An 18,892-nucleotide genomic window follows, 5' to 3' on the forward strand; every position below is an offset into this window, starting at 1 on the left:
ATGTTTATTTTTAGCAGTGCTAGCAGTGTGGGTATACGGACGGCAGAGTATATATATATACTGTATATATATATCAACAATTATTAGATAAATTGCCATGACATTTGGATACAGCTATTTAATCATAGTCCTCAGAGGATGAATCATATACTTTGGTGATCCCCTGACTTTTACAGCACCATGAGGTTGACATTAGTGGTTTTGAGTGAAATGTCTCGACAACTATTGGATGGATTGTCATGAAATTTGGTTGCAAGTGGGCATTGCTTTGTTTTAAAGGGACACAACTGCCATTTCACACTTCTTAGAAGGTCTGCCAAACGTTTACAAAACTCACTCTAAATTCAATTTAAACTTTTTTTCCCTCCAATTCTTTGTGTCTATTAAAGAGACACTCACTGCTGTGGAGTTTCCATCTATTACTAAAGTTGAACGATGACAATTTATTTTTGCTTTTCTATAGACCTCACCACAGCTTACCGTTTCTCATCTTTATAGCCATAATAAGGAGCATCTGTTTAGAAGAATACACACCATAAAGCTAAGAAATTATGTAACATGTTCTCTGAGCAGTAACACACGAGGAACATGCACACTTGTAAAGACATATCTAACTATTATCACAGTGGGGAGGGACTCTTTCAGTGGCAGAGCTATGTTACTTGAGCTCAGAAAAAGTAGAATCACTAGTCTGTAGTCTAGTTTTCAGAATGAATACCATCAACACAATCCTCCCATCACTCTCTCGACTTCAAAGTATTGTTACACTAGGGAACGGGACTCAGCCTCATTTGTAGATCTGGGAGCTCAAATAATTGAAAGCCATTTTTTTTTCTCTTCAGATGATTTCTTCTGACATTTTTACCTTCATCAGACATCAGTAGATGGAGACATGACATATTTTCTTTAGATTTTTTTTAAAGGCCTGCATTTTTATATGGCGCAAACCTCTGGGAGTAATTTTCAGTATAAACTACAGCTGGATGACATCATGTGAATAAATCAAACTCTGAAGCAGCTCTGAAGGGTTAGATGTCAACACTTTGTGGAGACAGACATTCATTTTACAGCTCATGTGGGCTTTCAGAGAGTCTTTGCAGTATATGAATACAATTCAAGAATCTCTAATGTTGAAAAATAAATAAATACATAAGGTTATAATATACCAGTAAAAGGTTCAAGGTTAGTAAAATGAATCCCCTTGGAGCCAGTATGAGTTATGGTTTCATTAGTCTGGATCGACGACGGTTCATTTACGGGATTGTTCCGGTGCCGCCCGGAAGTTTCGCCGGATGTCCCTGAATTTTCGGCCAGATGTCCTTCACCTTCCGCTTTCTTTGTGTAAACATACGTTAAACTCTGGGCCGTGCAGCAAGGCAGGCCTGCTTGGTTCTTTGGGGGAATGATTGTAAAGATTTACAAATAATATGTTTACTGCATTCACTCTCAAACTGGGATGTTTTGGGACTGATTGGCGGGATTGATGTGGACGAAGTACACACAGCGCCACGCTGGTAAGAGCAAATTATATTCAACCATGTATCCAGCTAATTTAAATAGCTCAGGTTACTGTATTGTGTGAACAGTTAACTTCATTTAATATTGTACGTGGCGTTTTCCTTTACGGGGTGCAAATTTTCCTTCCTCAGACCATTTTGCAGAGCCACCGTCACTGCGTCTGGAGCTCATCGCCAGTAATTGCGATTGGTTTAAAAAAATGTAAACAACCCCCTGACCGTTTTTTCTCCTGTCCAGGAATGTATGCTCCTGTTGCCAGAGCTCCTTCCGCAGCGCTGAGGAGATATATCTGGCAATGCGAGACTATAGTTTCACTAATTCATGTAGTACCAGGCCTGATGGATCCATTTCTACTTAAACCATATGCAGTCATACTATCCCTCAGTCTTTCAAGCCCTTGCCTGAAGTGTATTTCTTGCTGAAGTGGATTCATTATTTTGTTCCTTGCTAGTTTTATCTATGACAGAAAACCCAGTATTATCAGTACTGTAATAAGAAGGAATTGCATAGCAGCGGGGCTCTGCTATCTTTATTGTTGTTCTATCTTAGATTAAAGAGTTTCAAAGTACATGCTGATATTATCTAACCAGGACAAGCATATATCTGTATATCACTAATAGGTTGCAGTTCAGTACAGATAATTGCTGTGCTATTATTGCAGATTGCTGATGATATCATACTGTAAATCCGTATCACCGTGTCCATTTGGATGCATGTGACTGAGGGGCAAGAAGAGTTCCATCTACTCATATGTATATTTAGGATTAAGGGAAAGGATACATTCAACATTTCTGGAAGTGATTCACCAAATAACATGAAATGTACCATGAAATTACAATCAAGCTGGTGAATTTTCCCCCAATGATTTTATTACACCAGCACATATACGTATGAGTGCAACTTGAGTCCACCAAAAATGATCTCACAGTTCACACAATGTTATTTCCTCGACAAGGAGGTATGAAATTGAAAAAGGCACGTGTTGAAAATACTAGGTTGATCTGGTGGGTAAAGAAAAGTTACAGCTATGAATCCAGATAGACCTGTTTTTCACATCCATGGACAGGTAAGAAGCATAGAATGTGCTCTAAGAATACAGCGTTATCACTCCACCAGTCGTATAAAATGCATGTTGAATGGCTCTTATCTGGAGCTCAGTGATAACTCTGATGTGCACAAAATGATTCAGTACCTGCAGCTTGCGGGAAATTCCCAGTGTGTCACATATAAGAGAAAGAAAAGCAATTTCGTGCTGTGTGAAGTGAAATTAGTTGCTCAAGTTTGTAGCACCTCTTAACTGGTAAATCCCTAAATTCAGATTTAGGAAATGAAGATTAAACACACGTCAACACAATATGGTAGCAATTCAGCACGTTTTCATCTCCCATTATTCTTTAAAGGTCCCGTGGCATGAGAATTTCACTTTATGAGGTTTTTTAACATTATTATGAGTTCCCCCAGCCTGCCTATGGTCCCCCAGTGGCTAGAAATGGTGATAGGTGTAAACCGAGCCCTGGGTATCCTGCTCTGCCTTTGAGAAAATGAAAGCTCAGATCGGCCGATCTGGAATCTTCCCTTTATGACATCATAAGGAGGAAGGTTACCTCCCCTTTCTCTGCTTTGCCCGCCCAGAGAATTTGGCCCACCCATGAGAAGGAGCGACATCATGGCTTGCAAACAAGCGAAGCATGGCAGTTGGTCGAGGCCACATGTCATAGGACCTTTAACATCATTTACACAAGATAAAGGCCCCCCTGTGTGATAGAGCCGGGTTGGGACAAATGGGGGCTCATCCGTGTTCTCCCCGTTTTTGTTTCACAACCCGGCTCATAGGCTGTGACAAAAACGGGGAAAACATGAGAGTAGGCTGCCAAGAGATAACATATATTTAAACAACAAAATCAATTATTAAAAACAACATAATATAACTAAAGCAATATAACAATATAGAAGAAAAACAAATACATGCAGCCGCGTCATGCCACAGGCCTTCCCGAGAGAGTGAACTGCTGACAGCAGGAGCCAGGTGCAGCTCGTCAGCAGTAATCAGCACATGAGACCCCGGCAAACAAACACAGGGACACCTAGTGGCAGGGAGGCTGGGGTCATCACATTATCCTTAACTTAAAGGACAAATCCGGCGCAAAATGAACCTAGGGGTTAAAGGTGCAGTAGGTAAGACTTATAAAACTAACTTTCCTTCATATTTGCTGAAACTGACCCTATGTTTGAGTAGAACTACATGAAGTAGGTAATTTTAAAAAGATCTGGCTCCTCTGGCACCACCTACAGCCTGTAGTGTGATTTGCAAAAATCCACCGCTCCCTGTTCAGATGCACCAATCAGGGCCGGGGGGGTGTCTAACTGTGTGTCAATCACTGCTCATGCAGACACATTCCTGTTCCCTTGTGGGGGGAGGGGCTTAGGAGACCATTTTGGGCTTTAGCAGAAAGGGGGGAGGGACTGAGAAGTTGTCGATGTTCAAATTATTTGGCTAAGTCCTGGATCTTTGCAATCCTACCTATGGCACCTTTAATAACACGTGTACCGAGTCGACCGTTCTCTGGGATTTGTTTTCATGTTAATCAAATGTGACCAGTTTTATCGCAAACCGCTAATTACCTTATAACGCTAGTCGTCTGGGCAAGGGTAAAGTAAAAAGAAATCGCTATTTCTATACCACTAACAAGGCTCAAAATAGCACCACACTTCCACGGTAGCATAATGAGGGTCCCTACATGTCAACTAAAGCATTGAGAACTTTGTAAGTGTACAGACGTAAGTGTGTTTATTAAAAAGATAGATTATAAAGACAGTACCGTTCATGTATACATGGGGGCGCCGTGCAACGTGAGCTGAACTGTCACGTGGAATCTCCCATGGTCCGTTGTTTCCATGTAATTACATTTCACAAACGTAATTCCTATCGACCCATTGGGAAACCACAGACAATAGGGGCTTTCCGACCGGAGGGATTTTTGCAGTTCTTAGAACTAAACGTTCCTAGAACACTTTTTTCGTCGTGTTCCGACAGGAAAAATTTGCGGATTTTTAAGTTCCTCTGGCCGCAGTAGCGTACTTTTTTAGCTCCTACTTCAGAGCAGGATCTTTTCCCTTTTCCCTTTTCCTAGGTGTACTTGATTGGTCAAACTTATAAGTCACGCCCACTGCCAACTCGGAACTTGTAGACAGAGCTACAACCAACAATTTTCACCATCTTATTCAACATTAAATTCACTTCTGACAACGTTTTAGCTGAGAAATTAACTGTTTAGATTTTGAATATAGGCAGTCTTGCGAAAATTGATGCTGAATTGCTCAATTTGCTTCAAAGTTTTCGGAGTTGACAAGCCCGATGAAGTGGCGACAGCCAGCAGGCTCTTGGCCTCAGTTCGTCGGCTCGGCCAGTCATGCTCAGACACCTCACTGTGAGCTGGAGGTCTCTCAGACTGCTCTCGTAAATAAGAGGCTTTTATTTCGCTGTTGACGGTTCGTTTGTTTAAATATCACAACACATGTCCATCATAAGATTAACGGGAACCTGTGGTTAACTGTCTTTTGGGAGTTAAACTCCACAGCGTGTCCTGCGGCTCGCCGACCGTCACACACACACACACAGTCACACACATCACACGTCTACAGGCGCAGCAGGCAGGCGAAGGGTCTGTTCCGAGTATAATAAAGCCCCGTCTGTGTTGAGCAAAACATTTTGTGAATTACTACGAGAATGGACGGAATGCTGCTTTGTTGTTGTTGTATGTGGCGCTAAGGTCTAGTGACGATGCTATAAAGACCGTTGCCGTGCTTGCGTCCTCCCTTACCCCTCCTACCAGTCCCTATGGCCACTTGGCCAGTGGGAATGCAAACGGAAAAAAAGATTTTGGTTGGAGAGTAGTTCTTAGAACTGCTTAGAAGTGTTCTTTTCCTCTAAAAAGTACAAGTACTATTTTCAAGTGACAGCTCAGCTCACGTTGCACGGCGTTCGCATTTGCGACGTGTCACGTAGGTGGCTTCTTGACTGCAGGACTTGTGAAGAATGTAACAATTGGGAATTTCCCTTAGGTTTTTGGTCAGCTCTCCCATTTCCTTAAAGAGCCTGACCTGCAGTGACCCCATTACTAATGTTAAGTCTAAATTCAAGTCAGTCTCTGCAGTGTTCCCTAGGGAAGGGATGCAAAATATACAAATATGTCATTGGTATAGAAACCAATATTTAAATCATGCTTAATGTATAGTGGTGAAATATATATTAACATAGATTTGAACATCCAATCCTATAGTTTTAATAGACTTTTATTATTTAGTATTCTAATCTTCTTCTTCTGTTAAATGTAGGAGCCAATGATATGCATTTCTAAAACATGTTGTGATGAGTGAAGGGGGCAGATATCAGATTCAGATTGCTCCACTTGTTTTCACTTGAAGCAGCAGTGTGACAGTCAACATCCTACAGGGGGAAGCTTCAGGGCGACACCAGCTGTACAGAAAATATAGGAAAACATGAAATGTCGTGCCATATAACAGGCACTATTTTTGACACAAAGTAATCGGTGCTTATCTCCTTGAGCGACTGCAGACATGTGGCAACAGATTGTATTTGCACCAAGCATCACTGTTGTATTAGGGCAACTCCTCTGGTGGAAACGTGAGACAGTGCACAGTGCTACTGAAATGAAATGACCATGGAAATGATTGGTTTTTGGCTCTCACCAGAAACTTTAATATCTTGCCTCCCTTGTGTTTATAAATGTTTCCCTCTCAATTTCAATTAAGTTTGTGTGTTCTAGTTGAGATATGGAGACAAAATACAGTTAGACATACTTTGTAGAAGCTTGTAAGAGATTTTATTTTATAGTTAAAGATTTGTTAATACTTTTTAGATCAGTTAAGTATTAATTGCAAATTTGGGGTTAAGTTATGAAAAATAAATGTTGCTTTTCCTCATTCCATTATAATTTCAATGTCCCATTTCAGGTTCTCTCAACCATCCTGAGATGTTTTGTCCTGCTCTGCCCTCAACTGGTGAAAGAGTGCTACAACATCTTAAAACAGTAAAGCCTCTGCTTTGTCAACAGAGGGCTCATATTTTTCAAAGGGAAAAAAGCTGCTTACCTTCTTTATTAAAAGCAATGGCAAACCCAACAGCAAGGATGGTGCTCCAGTTGGTAGACCTTTCTTGATATGCACCTGCCAAAATGTCATCAACACAAAGACGATGATGTGGACAGGATGTTCATTTTGCTCAATTTTGTGACCAGTATCATAATCATGGGTGTGGGGGGGAGCTTGTATGTGAGTGAATGTGTATGTTGTACTGCAATGTCTTGTCTTCTGTACTGTCCAGTTCTACCGAGGACCCTCTCGAAAATGAGATGACACATCTCAAGAGGTATTCCTCGTACAATAAATAAATATCAAATATCAATCACCATAAGACATGCAGCAATATAAAGCATTGAAAAGTAGCTGTCTGCATTTTAACAGTTTAAGAATTCACCTACAGACACATTTTAGAGTAGAGAAGAGAAAGCTTTTCTATATTTGTATATAATTCATGAGTGTAAGTGAATATCTCCTACATTAAAGATGTGCCACTTTGCCCTTGATTCATACTTTGTAGACTGGTATAGGACTTACAACATATTTTTTGGACATGAAATTTGGAATGATAGAAAATCACTTGCAGAATTGAGCCTGAAAAGCTGAATCTGTCATGGCTTAAAATCTTAAAATGTTGCAATATAAGTGGTAAGGATCTTTAAATAGCCAAGTGTCTCTCAATTTTATCTCTGATTAATTTCACAAACCCAATGAAGGAGTTGTGTATTTGGAAGGAATAGATCCCTATGGATATCTCTGTGATGTTTGCTTGAACACAAGTGAGACACAGGCAAGTGTACAGTAGGTCTATTAGATTGGTATACCCATCAGTGCCAAACAGACTGGGCAGTATATGTTTGAACACTTACCAGTTGCTTGGCCAAGATACAACTTCTTTCTTGTAGTTTGTCTGGTTCCCAGTGATGAAGATCATTGCCGAGTCACTGTTGTCAGCAGGTTTGTCCTAAATCTAGAAAGTGGATGAATAAATAATGCTAAAACAAACTTGGAAAGATTGACACTTTCTTTCAGCTGTATGAATCAGATCCTAAATGTACTGTTTTGATATTTCAAATCCAATTTCACTTTTCTATTAGGCCTATCTAGTAAAAAAATCTGAGAAAGACCTGACAGACCAGAGAAATCAAAAAGACGTGGGTGTGTGGTTTCAACCAAGTGGATAAGTACACACATCCAAGGCTGACTCAAAATAACAATATATCTATATATATAAAAATTGAAAATCAAAACTACTATTATAAAAGTAACAAATACTTGCCGAACCCATGCTGCCCTGCAAAGTCAAAATGCAGTTAGGCCTACTTAATTAAAACTTAGTTAACAATAGAATCTGACTAATTGACATATAAATTGCCATAAACATGTTCATGCCATAGACAATTTTGAGAGAAAAAAGAACATTTATTTTGCAGTTACAACTAAAGACATTGCTAAAGAGACCCACATTCTTTAAAAGCCTATAGAGATAGCCACGGCTAATAGCCCTGATTAGCTTAAGCTACATTTAACTACTTACTTTCCCGGCTAGTTAGCTGTTTCTTGTCATTTAAATATATGAATTTGAATGAACTAGCTAATTGTCATCCCACATCAATAAGAAAGCATCTTAAAACACTTGTGGAAAACAAAAACGTTAAACTGGTCCGGCTGCCCAAAGGTAGCTAACTAACCTAACGTTAGCTAAGCAGAGTACCTTTCATATACTGTCTATGGTACTTGACATCAGTGAAATTCAACTTCAGCTTTTCTCTTTGCTTTTGTAGGACACCATCATTAAAAAAAAATAAATAAATAAATAAATACTTGGACACAATTAAATTAAAATACAATGCATGGTGACGTTACTTTTCTTTCTTACACAAGCACAAACATTAATCCACCTAGCAGCAGAGGCTCAGTGGTAACGTTCCAGCCATAGATATAACGGGCGGCTTGTGGCTCAGAGTGAAAAGCCACTATCGGCGGTTCGATCCCGGCTCCTGCAGTCCGCAAGTTGAAGTAGGAAGCTGTGTGTGTGTGAATGAGACATACAGTGTAAAGCACTTTTTGTGGTTGGAAGACTAAAAAGTCGCTATAAAAATGCCCAGTCTGTATTAAACCATTGTTTAATATGTCTATGAGTACAGCAGCGGGCAGTTATGTCTTGGGACCCGGCTGTTGAGCAGCAGCGCCCCCTGCTGTTACAGCTTCTGTCCTACCATGCATCCGGCATTCGCACGCAGTAACAGCAAGTTAACAGCAGCAGCAGCAGCAGCAGCGTCTCTTCTATTACCAACGGGACTGCCTGCTTTGAGGCAGTGTGTTACAGCAATAAACCGTTAAACTCAAAGACCAACGATCTGCAGACAAAATGGTGAGTCGATACGGGGCTTACATGCGCAGATATTTGTGTTTTTGATCTAAGTTATCTGTAGCAGTTGAGAAGCTGGCTGTCAGCCGCCCCACCGTGTAAACTTCATGTATAGTTATAATGGTAATGGTCTCGGTGCAACAAGCTGCAGTGGAGCTTGTCAGGTGTGTGTGAATGGGCAGCCGATGCTCTGGTGGTGTTAACTGGTCCCATAAAGACTCTGGATGTGGGCTGTTAACAACGTACGCAGCAGCCAGGAAACAGCGCTCTGGCCTTTACTGCCCGGCCCGCTGTGACGTTCTTAGAAAATCCTTTAATATCAAGCTGCTACAGTGGCATGACTGTACAAATATCGTGTGTTTACATGCTGTGAGAGAGAAAGCACATGCTCACATGTCTTATATAAACTCGGCGAATACTGTTTTTGCTAAATTGTAGATTTAGGTTAGATTAAAAAATATTGCGTAATAACTCTTTCTCTACCACGCGACAAAATATATTATAATTTACAATATGGCACCGACATCGATGCAGTGAGTTTTCAATGGCGGACGGTGATTAATAATGACGTATAAGGAGTTATTATTATGCTAAGAGCCTTATGTCTCAGTGAATGCCCGGACATCCAAAACGTGATATTTCTATGATTATTGTGTGGACTGAAGGCATTTAGGATGCCAGAAATAGTGTTTTTCTTTTCATTTTAACAAGTACATTTATGATACTGAGACCCACATAGGCCTACAGTGAAAATGCCTAAATTCTACCAAACTATGGACAAAAACTCTTTAAAAAGCCTCTATCATCTTAAAAAAATGTTTTAGTCCAGACCTACTTAAGTTAGCATATATCCATTTTTTCCCCCTGTATTTTAGGCCTTGTTTCTTATTTGTGATCTCAGAGGATTAAGCATCATATTGCTTGTTATTAGTCTGTTAAAGATCACATTCTGAGTGTACATTTCACCTTAATATGAAGAATTTAAGGGGAATTTAAGGTATGAAATCATGACATTCTGTTCCCTTGGGATTGTGAAATGGTTCAACTAGGCCCATTCAGCTGCAGCAAGTTAGTGGTGACTCAGTCATTCCTGATGTGTTGCTAGATTAGGAACCAGAAGGTAGAGTCTTTATGCAGTACCTACTCTCTCCTCCTAGTCAGGTTGATGGATCCAGTTTCAAGTTTCTTTCTTTTTATAACTACTTGGAATGACTGCAGATCTGGTAGTGGACATACATAAATATAATATGATGAATAAGATGAACCTCAGCTGGTTGTAAATGGATGAATGTAACACACCCCCATATTCCCCCCCCCTTCTCACCACCAGGTGAACTTCACTGTGGATCAGATCCGCGCCATCATGGACAAGAAGTCCAACATCAGGAACATGTCTGTGATTGCCCACGTGGATCATGGGAAGTCCACTCTGACTGACTCACTGGTGTCCAAGGCAGGGATTATTGCTTCATCCCGTGCCGGAGAGACACGCTTCACAGACACGCGCAAAGACGAGCAGGAGCGCTGCATCACCATCAAATCAACGTATGTGGTTCAGAGAAGTGGGTTTAGAAACAGCTCAGTGTTTTTTGTGCAACCTATTAAAGGTGGTTAAACTTGTATGTATAATACAGTAAATATTCATGACTAAGCAACAATTAAAGTTCAATTTTGGTGGAAGACACATACATAGGTATTATATTAATAAGAGTTTAACCCTCACAATCTCAGCTAACCTACTTCATCAGGACTGTGTGGGTGCACATTGATTAGATAGATTGACAACATAAAGTAACCACCCCAAACAGGTTCCCCAAGCATTGTGTCCAAAATGCTGATGCACAGAAATGACTGAGTCCCGCCCTCTTTAAAACAGGTGTGACATGCACAAACAGAAATCACTCAAATGTAATAAGCAAAACTGTTGTAACTTTGGCAGGAACACATCATTCATTGTTCATTGTAAGATGCTGATTGAGATTTAAAAAAAAAAAAAAAAAAAAAGGTTTTCAGGGCCTTAAATTTCAAACGTAGGAAACAAAAGAAACATTTTCCCCACTAGTACATGTGCACAACTTAGTTATTAACATGAAATACCTAAACGCTTCCACATTGTCTGATCTGAAAGTATTATATGAGTATTTGTTTTCTTTGCAGAGCTCAGAAATACGTTTGTAAAGGCAGAACACATGTTTGTCTGGGGAAATTGTTATTCTAGCCATGTTACAGTCCCATTTTGAGTTCCGTTATTTAAATATCACATTACAGGATGCTGCATTTTCTAAAATCCACTCAGGATGTTTCTGTCTGATTCCAGTAAATGCACCAGCACTGACATTGAATCACATCAGTAAATATTTACTGAACTCATTCCAGTCAAGCCAGTTTGAAGCATTTGAACTGGAAAGTCTCCACTCAGCATGTCTGCCTCGTTAGTGGTAAGTTAGAGGAGCGTCTGGCTCATTCCAGTATTGTGACCACTCACTTTAGAGATTCATTCAGTTGAACTTAATTTAATCCATCCTTTATTTTACATTTCTTTGAATGATGCAGAGGTAGTGATATGTGAATGGTGAACATGTCCCCAGCCTTTCACTGTTCCCTCTGTTATTCAGGGCCATCTCAATGTACTATGAGCTCGCAGATAACGACCTGGCGTTTATCAAGCAATGTGTAGACGGAAACGGCTTCCTCATCAACCTGATTGATTCTCCTGGTCACGTTGACTTCTCCTCTGAGGTCACTGCAGCCCTCAGGGTAACTGATGGAGCCCTGGTGGTGGTGGACTGTGTCTCAGGTAATTACCAGACGGCTGACACCCTCGCCGCCTCCACATCCTCCACATCCTACACACACACACACACACACACACACACACACACACACACACACTGTCTTTCTCGTTTTTCACCCAGGCTCACTTCTCTGTTTCCTCTGACAGGTGTGTGTGTGCAGACTGAGACCGTACTGCGGCAGGCCATCGCCGAGCGCATCAAGCCGGTTCTGATGATGAACAAGATGGATCGGGCCCTACTGGAGCTTCAGCTGGAGCCAGACGAGCTCTTCCAGACCTTTCAGCGTATCGTGGAGAATGTCAACGTCATTATCTCCACCTATGGAGAGGATGAGGCGGGACCCATGGGGAACATCATGGTGAGGCAGATGCTTAAACACCACTCAGACACAAAGATATGCTAAAACTTCAACTTGAACTTGATTTGTGTCCCTGAAGGGCGATAGGGTGTGCAGCAGGTATAAAACAAAATAAAATGACTGTGCAAGGAGCATGGGTAGCAGCATCTAAGTAGCCTACACAGAGTAGGAAAAGTGCATAACGCACTTACAGAATCAACATTATGTAATCAACAACATTTGCCGACCTCATCGTCAGCCTCCATTACATCACCAGCCCCTTTGTTAACGTCTCTGACATCATCAACAGACTAGACTTAACCAACCAAGAAAGTAGCCACCAAATTCAAGTTTGACTCCTCCCCTGTCTTGCATTCAAGAGGGAAAGCTGGGAATTGTTGCTATACATTTACTATAGCTGCGGTTACAAAGAATACTGGAATTTCTTTTCTTTCCCTCAGATTGACCCTGTTGTTGGTACAGTCGGGTTCGGCTCTGGCCTCCATGGCTGGGCTTTCACCTTGAAACAGTTTGCTGAGATGTATGTGGCGAAGTTCACTGCGAAAGGAGATGCTCAACTGGGACCAGCAGAGAGGTGTAAGAAGGTGGAGGACATGATGAAGAAACTGTGGGGAGAAAGGTAAACACATATCCAGACAGAAATATGCTTCACATAGTAACTTAACACCAGGCTGAAAAGCAGTGTTTTTCACTGCCCTCTCTGGTTGGAAGTTCCAAGTGGGTTGTAGCTCAGAAATGTGCTCTGTTGCACCTGTAACCACGTCCAACAGTGATGTCACTGTGCATAGACCACACCTTGGAGTATACTTCTACATCCCAAGAATTAGGCCGGCTACACACTGCCTGCGTGGCGTGAGCGTGGCGTTTCTGTTGCGTGTCAGCTGCGTGGCGGCTGCGTGGATTTTTTTATGTCTTTACACACCAGAAATGTGTCTGACGCCGCGCTGCTGCTGCTAGCCTTGTCTGTACACACGTATGTTTCCCATTGATAAAATGAAATACCATGTTAAACATAAATATAGACTGATATGATTACAGCAAAGACAACATTGGCAGTATTGATGGCAAAATAGGCTACAGAATATTTTGTTCTGTATTGACAGGTGCAATATTAGAAAATATAATTTAAAAAATATATTTTTTAAATTACATTTATATCTGCATTTATATCAAAACCTAGAGACTTTCAAACATCAACATGTCATTTATTAATATGTATTTGTGTCTAAACGACATATAAACATCTTTTCCAGTTCTATTTTGCCTGGAAACGCTTCCAACACGCTTGCGTGTCGCGTGAAAAATAGGCGTTGGTTCTGTTTCTAGCATGCACACGTTTTCGGTGCAGGTCTAGCCGCGCCTGAGACGTGCGTGTCACACAGGCAGTGTGTAAGCTCTAACCTGTTAACACAGGAGCTGAAATATAAACGCAGCGGACACGCTCACGCGACGCAGCCAGTGTGTAGCCGGCCTGGAAACCAAAACCTAGATTTTCAGCTGGTGTTAAGTTGCTCTTTCAACTTTTCTTGCACACACCAAAGAATCTTCATAATAACTGGCATATACTGCACAATTGAATAGGATTATAAACTAGGTGTCAATCATCTGAGTTTTATTTCTATGCACAGATTTTTTGACCCAGTTGCCGGCAAGTTCAGTAAGACTGCCACCGGTCCTGATGGGCAGAAACTTCCCCGCTCCTTCTGCCAGCTCGTTTTGGACCCCATCTTTAAGGTGAATGGAGAGAAAAAAAGTGACATAAACCTACAATGAATATGTTTACCAAGCCAGAACTTAATTCTTCTGATGACACTCTGTATGGACCTTTTTCACAGCAGACATTTTGACTTGTCATAGTAGGAAAAGCACAGCTGAAACTGATAACCTTAACGATGGCTCAATTCCATCAAGTGTCCCAGTGAGCTATTTCAGTGAGTCAGCATACACAACACCAGGGCCTCTCCTAAGTGGAATGCAGCCATCAGTAATGGTTTTGAATACACCTGTGCTTTTCCTACTATGACATGTCAACACGTCTGCCGTGAAAAAGGTCTATTGTTAAAAAAACAAACATTTAAAGCACCTGCATGTAAGATTCGAACATCTCTGTCCTCTTACCTTGTAGTGGTAGCACCAAAAAAAGACGTTATAGTAGACAGCAACTGCATACAACCTGGAGGACACTAAGACCAATGGGCTGAAAGCCAAACACATAGACTGCACCAATTTTTCGCCAGTATTGTCTAACAAAAACTTGCCATCAGAATTATTTGAAAGATCACATAAAAGTGCATAAGGGCTCTAAAAAAAACGTTATGGATGACTTTAGGGCTTTGAACTCAAGTTTAATGCCTTCTTTTTGCCATCTCTTACTGTCCTAGGTTTTTGATGCCATCATGAATTTCAAGAAAGACGAAACAGCCAAACTAATTGAGAAGCTGAACGTCAAACTAGACTCTGAGGACAAGGAGAAAGAGGGGAAGGCCCTGCTGAAGGCTGTGATGCGCCGCTGGCTGCCTGCCGGAGAGGCCCTGCTCCAGATGATCACCATCCACCTGCCCTCCCCTGTCACTGCACAGAGATACCGCTGTGAGCTTCTCTATGAAGGGCCGGGAGACGACGAGGCCGCCATGGGTCAGTGAAACATTTTCACAGCACCACACACCTTCACCCTCTGGAGAAGACATCATTCAATATGATGATTTAAAATAATGACCAAATTTGTAAGTTTTATTTTGGCTATACTATATTCAGGGCTTACTATCTCTGCTGTCTTCTCAGGTATTAAAAACTGCGATCCTAAGGCTCCTCTGGTCATGTACATTTCCAAGATGGTCCCAACAACCGACAAGGGTCGTTTCTACGCCTTTGGCCGTGTGTTCTCTGGCTGTGTGTCCACTGGCCTGAAAGTGCGCATCATGGGGCCAAACTACACCCCTGGCAAGAAGGAGGACCTTTACATCAAACCCATCCAGAGGTGAGCATGTTGATGTACAAGCCACACACACAGAGGCCTGGGATGGGAGGAGAACAGAGAACATTTGTTCTAAATTGTAACATGTTTTTGTGTATTTTACTTTTTATAACTTTTTATAACAATGTCTTTTGTTCCCTCCATCCAGGACTGTTCTGATGATGGGCCGGTATGTGGAGCCTATTGAAGATGTCCCATGTGGCAACATTGTGGGTCTTGTTGGAGTAGACCAGTTCCTGGTTAAGACGGGGACGATTACCACCTATGAACATGTATGAACATTGCTTTTTTCCCCCTATATACTGAAGTTTGAATTATGGTGCACCACACAGTGAATCATTATTTATTTATACTGAATCATTGCTTGCTGTCAGCATAGTTCTTCCTGTTAGAGCATAACACTTAGCATAATGACTCTGGCTCTGTCCGCAGGCCCACAACTTGCGGGTGATGAAGTTCAGTGTGAGCCCTGTGGTCAGAGTTGCTGTGGAGGCCAAGAACCCCGCTGATCTGCCCAAGCTGGTGGAGGGACTGAAGCGTCTGGCCAAGTCTGACCCCATGGTGCAGTGCATCATCGAGGAATCCGGGGAGCACATCATCGCCGGAGCAGGAGAGCTGCACCTGGAGATCTGCCTGAAGGACCTGGAGGAGGACCACGCCGGCGTTCCACTGAAGGTGAGACAAGGAGAACAGAGATTTTTATATGATAAACTCAAGAGCTTTACAAAGCTGTCTGAATGTGAATAGTTACATTTGAACAAGTTTTTCAGCTTAACGGCAAAGCTAGGAAAATAAGGCCCGAGTTGAGAATAACAAGATGAACAAGAATTTTCCTTTCAGAAACACTTAAAGTGGGGCGCCTGGGTAGCTCCCTTGGTAGAGCGCGCGCCCAAACTGTATACAGAGGTTTATTCCTTGACGCAACTGCCGCGGGGTTGACTCCAACCCGTGGCCCTTTGCTGCATGTCATCCCCCCCCCCCCCTCTCTCTCTCCCCTTTCATGTATTCAGCTGTCCTATAAATAAAGGCCTAAAATGCCCAACAAATAATCTAAAGAAACACTTTAGGATTTTGATTTGACTGCCTTTTCCTTCATCTCGTTCCAGAAATCAGACCCAGTTGTGTCTTACAGAGAGACAGTAACGGAAGAATCGTACCAGATGTGTCTGTCCAAGTCCCCCAACAAGCACAATCGCCTCTTCATGAAGTCCCGCCCCTTCCCCGACGGCCTGGCTGATGATATCGAGAAGGGGGAGGTCGGCCATCGCCAGGAGCTCAAGGTCCGTGCCCGCTACCTCGCCGACAAGTATGAGTGGGAGGTGACAGAAGCCAGGAAGATCTGGTGCTTCGGCCCGGACGGAAGCGGGGCCAACCTGCTGGTAGACGTGACAAAGGGGGTTCAGTACCTCAACGAGATCAAGGACAGCGTCGTGGCTGGTTTCCAGTGGGCGACTAAAGAGGTGGGCAGCAGAATGCAACGTGGCTCTGATGCATTTGTGATATTGTTCTTTTAAAAGCTTGTACTTGTATACTCCCGAGAATGAGGTTGCAGTCTCTGTCTTCATCGTGCAGGGTGCTCTATGTGAGGAGAACATGCGCGCAGTTCGCTTTGACATTCACGACGTGACGCTGCACACAGACGCCATCCACCGCGGTGGAGGACAGATTATTCCCACAGCTCGTAGGGTCCTGTACGCCTGCCAGCTCACCGCTCAGCCACGACTCATGGAGCCTGTGTACCTGGTGGAGATACAGGTGTGTATAGAGGCATATTACCTCCAAAGTAAATCCTTTTAACATTGGGAAATGGTCCAATTGTAAAGGACCCTAAATCAGTTTTGTAACTCTTTAAATTGTATTTTTTATATTCAAGTTTCTGTTATAATTGCTATTTATACAGACTAAATTTGATTATAGATTAAGAAAGCATGACTTATTAGGCACTTTAGGTCTACAACTCCAAGGGACAAACGAAAGATGACAGAACATGATTCCTTTTTAAGTGTAAAACTATGACAGATCTACAAAAGTTTCACATATTTTTAAGAAGTGATTTTAGGTTTTCAAATTAGTTGTTTACGACTGTACCATTATGGAATTATGTACAATTTGTCAATGTGAAAAAACTTGCCACTTTACTCATCATCAGAATTATGCTTGAGAACTCTGATACCACTTCTCACTTCATGTCTGACTGCTGTGCTTGTTGTGCGTGCAGTGCCCGGAGCAGGTGGTCGGTGGCATCTACGGCGTGTTGAACAGGAAACGAGGACATGTGTTTGAGGAATCCCAAGTGATTGGCACTCCCATGTTTGTGGTGAAAGCCTACCTTCCTGTCAACGAGTCCTTTGGTGAGTTTGTGTTTTAGTCTGTCCTGTACAACGTCTTTCGTTGTGGGATCTGATCTTACTTTTGTAGTTTCATGACACATATTGTATGAATCTTCCTAGATTGTTAACAGTTTCACCCAGATTTGCTTGCTTTTCAGTGCAACAATATGTTTCGTTTTAGAATAATTCCCTTTATTAATTTGGTCTTAGTTCGTTATTTCTCTATTCTCAGCGGAGAAGAATATTCCACTATTTAAATGTATTTATCTGTATTTATTGTCTCCAGGGTTCACAGCTGACCTGCGCAGCAACACTGGAGGCCAGGCCTTTCCTCAGTGTATTTTTGACCACTGGCAGATTCTACCTGGAGACCCCAGCGACCCCACCACTAAACCCTTCCTGGTTGTCGCTGAAATCAGGAAACGCAAAGGTCTAAAAGAGGGCATTCCTGCTGTAGACAACTACTTGGACAAACTGTAAACGCTGAGCCCAGGTTATAAAATACCAAATCAATCTCTAGACCCTACCCCGTGGGCACTTTAAATCTTTGCACAGGCTTAAAGACACATCGCACAAATTGTTTTGACTTTGAGTCCGGAGCAGAAACAAAGCTTTAAACTTTTGTTGTAGGCTAGTGGAAGCAGTGATGCTTTTTTTCATTTCACAGCTACAGTACACCAAGTGCCTAGGGTGAGGGTTTGGGGGAACAATTGGATCAAAGCAGTTGTATTCCTTGTTTCTTCTATTCCTCCACATCGTCCCCCCCCCCCCCTCTTATCTACCAGGATGGGCCTTTACAGTGCACTGTGATACTGCTGCAATAATGCATATTAACATGGATCCTTGGCCAGATAAAACTATAAAAGCCACAATAGTGTTAAAGAAGTCAAACCCCCTGCATTCGACCTTTGTTCAGTGGATGTAATTAATAAAAACATACAACTCATGATGACTCCTGAAATTCTGTTATTTCTTTAGTGGGCTTAAGGGAATGGTTTACCATTTGGGGAAATACGCATGGACGTGGAAGTGATTTAACGTTATAGTTAGATGAGAAGATACCATTCTCTCATTCGTATACGGTGAATATAGTCTAAGGCTAGAGCCAGCAGCCAGTTAGCTTAGCTAGCTTAGCTTTCGTGCCAATAATTTCCATAAAGAATAAAAAAGGACTTAAAAACCATTAAATCTTGCACTAATAAGAAAGTTGTAAGACTGTAAATGAGTGTATCACTTGTAATGTCTTTACTTAATTATCTTCTGTCGTTTGACGTTTTATTATGCCTTCACGTCGGCAACAGCTGTAGCCGGAGGCTTTATGTTTTCAAGTTGTCAATTGCAAATGTCTCAGGAATGCCAGAAGGGAATTTCTTCAAATTTGGCACAAATATCCACTTCAAGGATGAAGATTAGAACTGTGACCTCACATAACACGTTTTTGGCCAT

General features: G+C 41.9%; 1 protein-coding gene across 2 annotated transcripts; it reads left to right on the forward strand.

Moving 5' to 3' along the window:
- The first annotated feature begins 8,839 nt into the window (after positions 1–8,839).
- Positions 8,840–18,392, forward strand: LOC144526242 (elongation factor 2b). 2 transcript variants are annotated; one of them, XM_078263558.1, is made up of 14 exons: positions 8,840–8,992; positions 10,320–10,534; positions 11,605–11,786; positions 11,931–12,142; positions 12,583–12,761; positions 13,771–13,876; positions 14,524–14,776; positions 14,924–15,119; positions 15,265–15,388; positions 15,549–15,791; positions 16,223–16,576; positions 16,689–16,871; positions 17,335–17,467; positions 17,733–18,392. In XM_078263558.1, exons 1-14 carry the CDS (start codon positions 8,990–8,992, stop codon positions 17,924–17,926), a joined length of 2,577 nt encoding a protein of 858 aa, XP_078119684.1. In that variant the 5' UTR covers positions 8,840–8,989; the 3' UTR covers positions 17,927–18,392. The 2 variants fall into 2 exon arrangements, with proteins under 2 accessions (XP_078119684.1, XP_078119685.1); XM_078263559.1 differs by lacking the exons at positions 8,840–8,992; positions 10,320–10,534 and adding an exon at positions 10,588–11,427.
- The last annotated feature ends 500 nt before the right edge of the window (positions 18,393–18,892 follow it).

The sequence above is a fragment of the Sander vitreus genome, chromosome 12 (assembly GCF_031162955.1).
Source record: "Sander vitreus isolate 19-12246 chromosome 12, sanVit1, whole genome shotgun sequence".
Taxonomy (NCBI): Eukaryota; Metazoa; Chordata; class Actinopteri; order Perciformes; family Percidae; genus Sander; species Sander vitreus.